We start from the raw sequence: 12,275 nt of genomic DNA on the forward strand, positions 1-12,275 counted from the left end.
GTGTGATCCCTTCAGTCCTCGCAGTCATAGGGTGGAATCCTGCAGTGTGATCCCTTCAGTCCTCGCAGCTCAGCAGCGGGCAGCTACATTTATCTCAGACCTAGGACCTTTTCAGTAACTTCCTTACAGCCTATCTTACAGAGAATTTACTCCCAATTATTTTCAGGATGTGTTAATTAAATTCTAAAGGGCATTTTTGATATTCAGATTAGATTAAAATGTTTTCCTTTCTGAAACTGTAGTGTAACCAATTTAAGCTTTTCCTTGATTATCTTAGAACTAAATGAGACTCAGACTATGGTTATTTTATTTGGCTTTGACAATTACTGGGGGTGGGGGTTAACCCCTAATCTACCATGAAAGACACCATGAGAGGAGAGATGGACAATGAGCACGTGGCCAGGGGAGACAGCAAGTATCTGGGGTACGCTGCTGGGGAGGTAGCCAGTCCAGCAAGAAGAGTAGCTTATAGGGGCCCCCCAGTAATTGTCAAGCCAAATAAAATAACCATAGTCTCAGTCTCATTTATTTGAAGGCTACTCAGTGATAAGCTTCCCTCAGGAAACCAAGAGTTTCTTTAAGGGCCATAGCAATGAGTAGACTACTGGTAAATTAATCCTCACTGCATCTGGTGAATGAATCTGTAGGATGACCTCAGTACAACAGAGTTCTAATGAATGTTGTTAAATATGGGTTTAGATAATTTTAAACAAAAACATAACGTAACCTACTTGGCAGTATCATCGGATGCCATGAGATCTTTGGCTTCATGAAAACCTAAGTAGTGTTGTTCCATAACTCCTGAGGATGCTGCCTTGTGGTCACACAACACCTTAAGAGAGTATAGCACTTCTCCCACAACATGTCTTTGCAATTTGTGGTGCATTTATGTGTCTGCCTGGATTTTTTTCAAATATACTGTTAGGATCTCTGTCATCATCAGATACTTGATAAACACTGTTTCAGGAATTAGTTTCCCAAGCGAAAGTTCTCCTCATCTTTATTTCTGATTCCAAAATACAGCCTTTAAAACTTTTTAGCATAAGTTTATATGTGTTATATTTTTATATTCACTTGTGGGATAATAGATGATGCCATTGACTTATCAGGAATCATATATATAGTAATTTCTGTTGTTTCTTTTTAAATAACACTTTACTTATTCTTTTAAAAGTCCATACATGTATTTAATGTACCTTGATTATATCCATCCCATACTCCTCCCAAATCCATCAATCTTCCAATTTATGTCCTCTTAATTATGTCTTTTTTTATTTTCTTAAATCACTGGGTTCTTACTTTTGTTCAAATAGACTCTTCTAGTTTTAATAACTTATCAGTATGCTTTTGATACTCTAATCTGTATATAATTTTAGAGAATAAATACACATTATATTTATAAATGGAGAACATAGGGGTGCAGTGTAATAAGGCTAACTAGCCATGGCTTCTAACCAAGAAGCTTCAACCGTTCCATAAATCTTTTGTATGGGTTTTAGTATGGGTGATGCTAATTAACGATCACACCCAGGATTCTGAGTATGCTATTCAAACAGTCTACTACTTAGCTATATATCACCTGCCTGCCTGCCTGCCTGTCTCCCTTCTTTCCTCCCTCCCTCCCTTCCTCCCTTCCTACCTTCCTTCCTACCTCCCTTCCTTCCCCCCTCCCTCCTTTCCTTTCTTCCTTTCTTCCTTCCTTCCTTTCTTCCTTCCTTCCTTCCTTCCTTCCTTCCTTCCTTCCTTCCTTCTTTCTGTCATAGCTTTTTCTCTTAAGAACACCAGCTTACCCCCCCCCCCACACACACACACACATACTGTGGTAATGAAATGGCTATAAAGTCACAAATGAGTTTGTGGGAATGTATAGTGTTTTTGAATGAACCAGGTATAGTTGTTTCTGAGAAACTTGTAGATTTCATCATCAGCTCTCAGTGATTTTGAGTCTTACTCTCTGGCCCTAGAACCAGCCTTGAACTCAGATTGCAGGCATAAACTACTATCACCTGCTGGGCAAGTGCCGTGCTGCACGAATTGATTTCATACTCCTCTTTGCACATGTGTTTTCCAATTAAACAAACAAAAACAGCGAATGTTTTATGAGGAGAGTTTCTACAGTGTTAATTTCTATCATATTTTAATCACTGCTCCCCAGCATATCTTCACTTAGTTAACAGTGTGTGAATACATTTTTAAGCAAAATTGCTTTTCTTATTTATAATTCTTAAAATTTATATGGAACGCTTTTGTCTTGCTGAAACCAAGAGAGGGGACTAGAGAGATGGCTTAGCAGTTAAGAGCAGTTAGTTGTTCCTATAGAGGATTCAGGTTTGATTCCAGCACCCACATGGCAGCTCATAACCAACCATAATTTCAGTTGTTCTTCTGACCTCTGTGGGTAACGGGCATGTGCATAGTGCTTAGATATTCACTCATAAAATAAATCTTTAAAAATTAAAACAAAAAACAAAAAAACAAAAATGAGAGGCTAGCTGCAGCTCTGCAGCTGTGTCCCTGCAGTGTGTGGGACTCTGGAAAGAGCATGCTCTTTCCACTGATGTTTCTATTAAGATGCTAAATGATTGTACTTTTCCCCATAGGTCTCAGCCACCTTTGCAGCTAGTCTGGTTAGCAGCCCAGCTATTGGGACATACCTCTCTGCAAATTATGGAGACAGTCTTGTTGTGCTAGTAGCCACAGTGGTGGCTCTCCTTGACATCTGCTTCATTTTGGTGGCAGTTCCAGAATCTCTGTCGGAGAAAATTAGGCCTGCTTCCTGGGGAGCTCAGATTTCTTGGAAACAAGCGGACCCTTTTGCGGTAAATTAAGACATGAAAATATTTTCTCTAAGGAAAGACTTTATATACAGCTGCAAAGATTCACAGTAGTTGTTGATTTATTTGTTAAGAGATGAAAATATTTTCTCTAAGACTTTATATACAGCTGTAAAGATTCACAATAGTTGTTGATTCATTTCTTTTACAGAAAAAATAGAAAAATGTTAATTACAAGTAAGGGGCCGAGAGACTGAGAAACATATAGACTTAGCAATTAAACCATGTAACTCATAAGACAAAAGGTTACCCTCAAAGACTTGGTTGTTTTTATCACTTACTAAAATGAATGAGTGAGGGTGGTCGGGGAGGGAGGTATAAGGAAGTGCATCATACTAACAAGAAATAACACTGGGATAAAGATCTCTCCCCCTCTCCCTGCCACACCTACTGCTATAGCACAATTGGGAACTAGATTGTGTGAGCTTGTGTAGACCACGGGTGGATGTCTCATGTCTTTCTCTATTATGGTTGGCCTTATTTCTTGAGTTAGGGTTTCCACTAAACCTGGAGCTCATTAAGATTGCAAGACTGTGGCCAGTAAGCTCCAAGGATCTTCCTCTCTGCCTTCCTAGTACTAGGGTTATAGGCAAGCACCAGAATGCCTAGCTTTTTATGTGAGTGCTGAAAATAGAACTTGGTTTCTTTTGCTTATATAGCAGGCACTTACCAACTGAATCATCTCCCCAATCCCTTGAAATTATTTTCTAAAATTATCACTCAGATTACTTCCGGGGAGATCTTGCCTGTTCGTCTTGTGTGTTACATTATCAAAATGGTGGGAAGTGAGTTGGGGAAAGGAAGTAGGAGTGGGTAGAAAACTTGCAAAAATTTTTTTTTTTTTTTTTTTTTTGCCTTGGAGTGATCCAATTACATGTAGAAACTTCTCTGTAAAACAGAAGTACTATGGCTTACTTTTCAGGGCAGCTATAAGGACTCTAGTTAACATATGTAAGTTAACTGGTCTAATGTCTTATGTAGCAAGGTTTTAGTAGACACTAGTTCTTTTGGGTATTATGGTGACCTAAAAGTTCTGTGACAATTGTCATTCAGCAATAAAAGTTTTAGAACATACTAATTGTTTTCCTGGTTACAGGCAACTTGAATGTCAACAGTTTGTGAAGACTAGAGTGAATTTAGTATAATGAAAACTATGGAACAGGCAGGAAGGAAGATCAGAATGTCGCGGGCATTCTCAGCTGCATATTGAGTTTGAGGCCAGCCTTGGCTACGTGAGACCCTGTGTCAGAAAAAGAAAGAAAATCTTGTAGTTAAAATTATTTAGAAGAAGTTACTTTACAAATCAGAGAAATCAATTTTTCTTAAAGAGTTGTGTAGAATTTTTTTTAATGATCTGTTTATAGGATGTTCAGGATCTCTTACAGAAGATGCATGAAAATAGTGCAGTCAATATCAAAAGAACACTGACATGTGTGTTTTTGCTTCCTGTTTATTCCCAGTCATTAAAGAAGGTTGGAAAAGATTCTACTGTCCTACTCATCTGCATCACGGTGTTTCTCTCATACCTTCCGGAAGCTGGGCAGTATTCAAGCTTTTTTCTCTATCTCAGGCAGGTGAGTACTAGGTCTCTAGAAGCCTTTCAACACGTAGAATATCAAAGATTGGGGTTTGTCTAAGATAAATTGAGGAAACGATTGTTTCTAGAGACTTTATAAGCAGGGACCTTGTACAATGCAGTGATTGCAGTGATGGCCTCAGAAGTAACTGGAACTACAGGTGTGTATAACCATGCCTAGTTTCTTGCCGAGGCAGAGGTGTTGCTTGTATCAGGGTTTAAGAACAGTATAGGCAAAAGTTGCTTACTAGAGAGAATTACTGTATACCTAGTTAGTTGGCATATAATTCATTACTATACCTAAGCTCAAACTCACAGCAGCCTACCTATCTCTGCCTCCTAAATACTGGGATTAAAGTCATCCATCACCAAATCTAGCTCTGAGACCCTTTTCTAAAATAGGGTTTAGATTGAACCAAATTAAGAGAAGATTCAGAGCTGTCATTATCTTTTCACCACAGGTACACAGCTGGTACCAAAGTGGTTGGTTCATTTGGTACATTTTATGAGCCTGTAGGTTCACTTGGTACATTTCATGAGCCTGTAGGTTCACTTGGTACATTTTATGAGTCTGTAGGTTCATTTGGTACATTTTATGAGTCTGTAGGTTCACTTGGTACATTTTATGAATCTGTATACTTTAATGCATTAGCATTGTTCAATCAATTGTGATAAATTCATTGTTGGTTTTGCTTCCATGTTTCAGTGAATGAAGTGGATAATAATAGGCTGCCTCCACCTCTCTTAAGCACTGAAATTATAGGCATGAACTACCCCACCAGTTCAGATTTTATAATTGAATATAATGTAGTAATAGAAAAGCCAGAGGTTCTAGCCCTAGAATTTTTGTTGTCTAATTGTGATTGGGATGAAGATACTTATTTATGAAGTAAAACTGTGTAAAGTTATTTTTAATGTATGTTCCTATATTTTATAGGATTTTAGTAGAAGACAAAGTACTATATATTTTTAGAAAGTATTAGTTATTTCATAGTTCCTGCTGCAATTGGAGTTTTAGAAGTCAATTGCCAGTCAGACTCAGCTGCTTACTTAGAAGTGTATGGGAGATTTTTAGAGCACAGCCATCTTAGGACCATACCTCAAAGTTGCATGTAATTGGTGTTCAGTGTGTTCTGGCATCTTATTGTTCTTCTCCTCTTCCTTCCCTTCTGTCCTTTTCCCTGTTGCCCACATAAATTTAAAATACAAGCACACTCAAGAGCCACTGACTTCACTGATAGTCCAGTTCTGCTTTGGCAATATTAAAAGTCAAATTGCTCTCTTTTACACTTTCTTTATTGTATGCTTTCATTGTCTCCAGACTGATATAGACTAATTAAGAGAGGAAATACTAAACATCAGGCATAACTTTTTAAAAAAATTCACAATTCATGCCTACTAATTACAAGTATTTTATGTCATATTTAAATATAAATTATAGGTTTTTTTCAGCTTCTGTCTCTGTCCTAATTTCTACTGTTTGAGTGAACTTTCCTCAATTATTTTTCCTATCACTTCTTATTAATTATCTCTAATACCTGTATTATAAAATTGTTGGGGTTTTTTGTTGCTTTATTTTGCTTTTGTTTTTACAGGTTATAGGTTTTGGATCTGTGAAAATTGTCGCATTCATAGCCATGGTAGGAATTCTGTCCATCGTGGCTCAGGTGAGTGTTTCTTTACACGTGGGTTAAAGTGACAAAGTTTTTTTTTTCTTCACTCCTGACAACCTCAGATCTATAGTAAGTCAAGGATACAAGTTTCTAAGAGTTCCTCCAAAGTGTTGCCTCAGCTGTGAGCATCTTGCTCATGTAGAGAACGTCACCAAGTTCAGGTAGCTGCCAGGGCCCAGCTCACAAAACTGGGTCATTCACAAACTATTCAGGTCCTCAGGATTCAGTAGACCGTCATACAAATTTAATTAGAATGTTGTTTGTAATTTGTTCTGGATCAGCTCTTCTTACATACTTCCAAAACAACTAGTTTAAGGGGGTGATGGAATGATTCAGCAAGAGATGCTTGTCACCAAGCAAGGACCTGAGTTCAGTCCCCAGAGTCTACATGGTAGAAGGAGAAAACTGATTCTTGAAGATCTGATCTAAATGTACTTGCTGGGGCATGTGTACAAACATGGAACAAATAGGTATAAAAACTATTTTAAAGGAAAAATAACCAGATACTTTAAAATTAACCAGAGGAATGTGTTTCAGTTTCCTTAATGGCAAAAATCAGGTAGAAAGAAATGTTTTCCAGATCCTGCAGTCTCCAGGACTAAGCAAATAGGAATCAGCACATTACAGTCTGTGCAGTGAGCGGACAGCTGTAAATACTCTCAGACTGTTACATTTGCCAGTCCAGAAAGGCAGGGTGCATGTCCTGCTGTCTTTCAGAAGCATTCAGTGCACTTCTGTGGATGGCCTAGAGGCTTGTTCCCTTGAATGGTATCTAGGACAAGCTTCATGTCCTTCTGTCATTAACTCTCTACAGAGGAAATGAGAAATCTGGGAAACTAACTTGTCCTACCAAATGAAAGAATGACAAGGCTCTTGGGGATGCATGCGAGCAAAGGCTGTTCCTTGCTGGTTTTGTCTTGGCTGTATCAACAAATTCAGATGTTTATGCTAAACATCCAAGTTTACTGGGATTTTTGTTTGTTTGTTACACTAACCTTAGCTGTTTGTCCTTAGCTGTCTTAGCTTCATACTGTCTCTACAAGGTGTATTTAACAGAATAGATATTTATTAAAGCTCATATCATTCTTAATTTTGTGAAATTGTTAACTGCTGGGCATTAAGTGCTTGTTGACATTCTCCAAAAGGGACTAAGGCGTAGTCCTTTCAGTGGTGATTGCTAGGTGTAGTGGTATGAGCCTTTTGAGTGGGACTAGTCCTTTCAGTGCTGATAGCTGGAGGGTAGCGGTATGAACCTTTTGAGTGGGACTAGCAGAGAACCAGCTAGATGGCTTCTCTGGAAGAAGGTCAAAAGCCTCACGCCTTGGCCAGCACTGGAGCTGCTGACACTCTATTTCCTAAGACTTATCACTGCTGCCTGGCCTTAGGGATCATAGACTGTCAGTGTGACCTTAAAGGTCCAGGGAGCGGACTTCACTAAAAGAGCTTATACTCTGAATTTGAGTTTGTGATCAAATTCTTGTGTGCGCATATGGCGCCTGTCTCAGAGTTGTCTTCTTTCCTTTGCAGACAGTCTTCCTTAGCAAATTGATGAGATCACTGGGGAATAAGAATACTGTCCTCCTTGGCTTGGGTTTTCAGATGCTCCAGCTTGCCTGGTATGGTTTTGGATCTCAGGCCTGGTAAGCCTCTCCTAGTTCACATATCAAAACAAACAAAAAGACTGAATTAACATGCATGAGCCTTAGAGGAGCAAAAACCATTCAACTATGTTAAAAGGTTATTTCATTAGTTTGATGTATTCAACATTTCACCCATGGGCAAGAGCGGAAGTAGATGATTTGATATGGCCTATAAAGATTTTTACTAAATCTGGAGTCATTGCTTAATTGAAAGTGTGTTGTCATCTACCAGCCCTCTAATAAAGTTCTCCTGAGTTCTTTCTCTCTTCTGGTCTCCTTCTCTCCCTTTCTTCTTCTTTTCTCTCTTTTTGGGGGTGAGTGGATTTGTGTTTGGCTTTTGGAACAGTCATGTATTGTAGCTTAGGCTGGTCTCAAACCTGTAGTAATTATGCCTAGGCCTCCTGAATACTGGTATTATAGGTATGAGCCACCAGACAGCTTTGTGTCCACTTTCTCTTTTAACTGTTTGAGAATATCATATATGTATATATGTTTTGATTAGATATATTCTGTATTCCATTCATTCTAGTTTTTCCTCTATGCCCATTACCATTTTCCCCTTACTTCATGTGATCTTTTGCTTTTAAACTCACTATGTCCACTTGGTACTATTTCTGTGTGCAGAAGTATAGGACATGTAGGGGAACATGTAGCTTTTCAGGGGCTGCATCTTTAAAGAGAGTTGGCATTCCGTACCCCTTCCCCAGAAGCTGTCAGTTGTCAGTTAGCTCCTCTGATTGGGACGAGACTTCATGAGCTCTTCCATCCATGCTGGTGTCTTGGCTGGCCGGATCTTGTGCAGGTCTTGCTGAGTTCACATGTGCAACAGTGCTGTCCCGTCTAGCAAGTACTGGTTTTACTGCACTACCTACCCCTCACTCTTAAATGTTTCCCCTCCCCTCTTTTCAGATGACCCCTAAGCCTGGTGGGAAGGAGGTATGATAGAAATGGTTCAAAAGTGAGCACTGAAGTCTTATCCTCTGTACTTCTACTTCTAAACAAATTTATGCAGTTTCAGGATACGATATAGAATCAAAACAAAAAGACATTGAATAACAACTGATTACAGCATGCTTTGCTGATATATTTAACTTAGTAATATAACTCATAAAATAAATCAGTGATCAACACCAATGCCTTCTCCAAAGTCACATGAGAAGCCTAAAAGTTAGCTTTAACTATTCATATTTTAGCAATGGAAAGAATAGTCAAATAAAGGTCTATTAATTAAAAAGAACAGAAAGAGTCCTGAGTTCCCCCCCCCCTTTTTTTTTTTGGTATGGCAAATATCCTTATGTACATGACTGCTGGATACTGCAGAGACTCAGTCTCTGTATTAGACATGAATTGGGAAGAAGATAGATGAAATGCTGAATTTCATTTGAACCATTTGTTTTGTATTACATTTTGCCTAAGATTAACTTGCTGTTCCTTCTCCTCTTTTTTTCTTTTTTTGGTGGTGGTGGTAGGGGGTGTCCTGTGAATTCTAGTTCAGTCATCTAGCTAGTCAAAACACTTTAAGTGTTGAAAAGACTTAATGATAATGAGATTTTTCATTTTCAGTAAAGACTATCCCAAGGAAGCATATAGCTCAGTGGGACATAAGAACCTTGGACCTTAATTCTCATATATTGTCATGACTCACGTAAACATTTTCCCCCAACTGAGGAAAGGACTAAGATCTGAAATAAGCAGTCTTTGTTCATTCGTTTGGTAGCAGACAGTGGTATTGAGGCAGGCAGACCATCTAGCCCAAGGGTAGTTGTGAAAGACAGGAAGTCAATGGGTGTGTGTGGGGGGGAGTGGAAGTAGATAGAGATGTGGTGTTTATTTAAAACAAATAAAGCAGACATCCTTTTAAGAACTTTATTGAGCTTATACTGAAAATGGCAGTGGGATAACCTGGGATCAGTTTTAATAGTATGGATTCTTTCACACAGAGACTTACTTTGTAGCCTAGACTGACCTTGAACTCAGGCTACTTCCGCCTGGACCTTTTGAATGCTGGGATTACTAGGATTACTGAGAGAGCCATGCCTTGCCCAGGAAATCCATCTTTAAAGAAGGAGAAGTAAATGCAATGGAGATGAAGACACTGCAGAGCATTTGTACTATTACCACTGACCACATTGACTAAAAGCATCTTAAAGCCTGACTGAAGCTTCCCTTGATTCTTTCAGGATGATGTGGGCAGCAGGAACTGTGGCTGCCATGTCCAGCATTACATTCCCAGCAGTCAGTGCCCTCATCTCTCGGAATGCAGAGTCAGATCAGCAAGGTGAGATTTGTACTCCTTGCATTTGTGCCTTCTTCTGGAACCTCTCTGTCCTGAAGTTTGAAGTCTTGCATTCTCCACAACAATAGCAGTTGAAACAGTGGCCCCTGACATAGGAGTGTGCCTGCTTATTCTGTCAGCAGAGATGTTAGCTGATTTCGTCCTTGCTCACACTCACACTGGAGCAGCTTAGACTCAGCAGGCAGTCTATTCTATTAGTAAGAGTTAGAAATAGCAAAGATCGCGTTCCAGTCTCAGTTTTGATTTATATTGCCACCAGGATTAGCCAGTTTATAATCCTATTTCAGCAGATTTCTATAAATGACAAATTAGTAATGGAATATCCTAACGTTAAGTTGAAATAATTCAGAGTCTTAGAAGCTTAATTTAAGAAATGGATCTTTGAAAGGATGAAGAAAAATCTGTTTGGTTGTTAGTATAACATATAAGGAGAGATGAAATAAGTTAGGACTGCTGCATAGAAAATAAAACTTTATTTCTTCTTCCTCTGCCTGTTCCCTTTTTTAGCAAATTCTGATGCCAAAATTAACCCCCCTTTCTCCATCTCCTGATGACCCACTTTACTGTAGTCAGGAAGTAGGAGATTTTATTTCATTTTTTATTTCATTATAAATATTCATTGTAATATTCATTCGTGTTACAGGAAAATGGAGAATTTTAGAGGACTTATAAAATGTTATATGCATGTGTGTGTGTGTGTGTGTGTGTGTGTGTGTGTGTGTGTGTATGAATAAAATAACACAGATAAACATAGTGGCTTGATTTTGTTTTATGCCAGTATCAAACTCAGTGCCTAGAATATACTAGGCTACACTTCTGTCCCTAAAAGGAAATTTTTTAAACTCTTAAGAGGACTTTTAAATTTTTCAACAAAAGTTAAAATTTAAGAGTTTATTCATTATTGTTGCACCTATTTTTTCACATAATGAATTTGCTGTTATGTGTATGTCTTCTTGGATTTACGGACCTTAAGTGACGCCCTTTGTGTGTCCCCATTACCTACAGTAACTCAGCTGGATATGAGTACTATTAGACTGGACTGGCTCTGGCTTACAGAGAGTCTATTTCATACTCGCCCACGTTCCTATTAGTCTTGCTTACCATATTAGAAAGTAGAGCTGTCTAGACAGTGGTATTTCTGGAATTTTTGGGTAGAGGTCTGGATGAGATGGAAGGTTGCAGATGACAGCTCGAGGGCAGGAGGAGCCTGCTTGTATTCTAAACTGTCTGAGGAGAGGACATATTATTGTACATGAACAATTAAATGGGACAGGGAAGTCTTAATCCATAGAAAATTGAAATTACTTCATAAAGGAAATGATAATTTTGTATTTTATTGTTTTCCATTAAAGGATAGATCTAGTCCAAAAGGATTTCAGAAACTGATTTATTTTTTTCTCCTTGTAAACCTATTCAACAGATATAGTATATAAAAAAAAAAAACCATTTGTATAATGAATGAAAATATCTTGATGAATCCTAGTGACTGTAATAGATGCTATAAGATAATTAGCCTAAGCTATGATGACTCGGTCCAGTCAAATGTGTGTCATACTATGATGGAGAATGCTAGATAAGCTCTGTAGGTTGAAGCACTTTTCTAAGAAGATTAACTTCCCTCTCATTGTTGTGGTTTAGGAGTTGCCCAGGGGATCGTAACTGGAATACGAGGGCTGTGCAATGGCTTAGGGCCAGCACTATATGGCTTCATATTCTACATGTTCCATGTTGAACTGAGTGAGTTGGGCCCAAAATTGAATTCTGATGATGATCCCTTACAGGTAATTTGGTGATCTATATTATAATAATGGTTGTGTTTGATTATTGCATAGTTTTGTAGCTTTAAATTTCTGTTTATTATCAAATTGTATTTGACAGTAGCAAAGTCTGTGTTCATTACTTGGAATCAGAAAGAGTTCATAACATTTATTGTCTTATATGGAAAATATTTATCTGTACTTTATATTCTTTATATTCTTTTTTTCACCTATACAGTCAACTGTGAACAGTATGCTATTACCTGGCAAAAATCAATCTAAAATGAAGTTACCTAAAAATCTAACTAAAGGGACTTGGAATGTAGCTCAGTTGGTATGTGTGTGCCTAAAATGTATAAAAATTCAAAAATGTGATAGTGCATGCTTATAATTCTGGCACACAGAAGGTAAAGGCCAGAGATCTTAAAGCTCACAGAGAGTCATTCTTGGTTACATAAGTAGAAGGCCTGCCTGGGATACAAGAGACCCTGTCTTTTTA

General features: G+C 38.2%; 1 protein-coding gene across 1 annotated transcript in view; it reads left to right on the plus strand.

Moving 5' to 3' along the window:
• The window catches only part of LOC116081484 (hippocampus abundant transcript-like protein 1), a 66,874-nt gene that overhangs the window by 52,158 nt on the left and 2,441 nt on the right, over positions 1–12,275 (plus strand). The window contains exons 6-11 of the mRNA XM_031358067.1: positions 2,601–2,819; positions 4,295–4,408; positions 6,006–6,077; positions 7,611–7,723; positions 9,904–10,001; positions 11,658–11,800. Coding sequence (XP_031213927.1) covers positions 2,601–2,819; positions 4,295–4,408; positions 6,006–6,077; positions 7,611–7,723; positions 9,904–10,001; positions 11,658–11,800 — 759 coding nt within the window. The remainder of the gene's footprint in view (positions 1–2,600; positions 2,820–4,294; positions 4,409–6,005; positions 6,078–7,610; positions 7,724–9,903; positions 10,002–11,657; positions 11,801–12,275) is intronic.

Source organism: Mastomys coucha, unplaced genomic scaffold (assembly GCF_008632895.1).
Source record: "Mastomys coucha isolate ucsf_1 unplaced genomic scaffold, UCSF_Mcou_1 pScaffold7, whole genome shotgun sequence".
In the NCBI taxonomy this organism is placed as follows: Eukaryota; Metazoa; Chordata; class Mammalia; order Rodentia; family Muridae; genus Mastomys; species Mastomys coucha.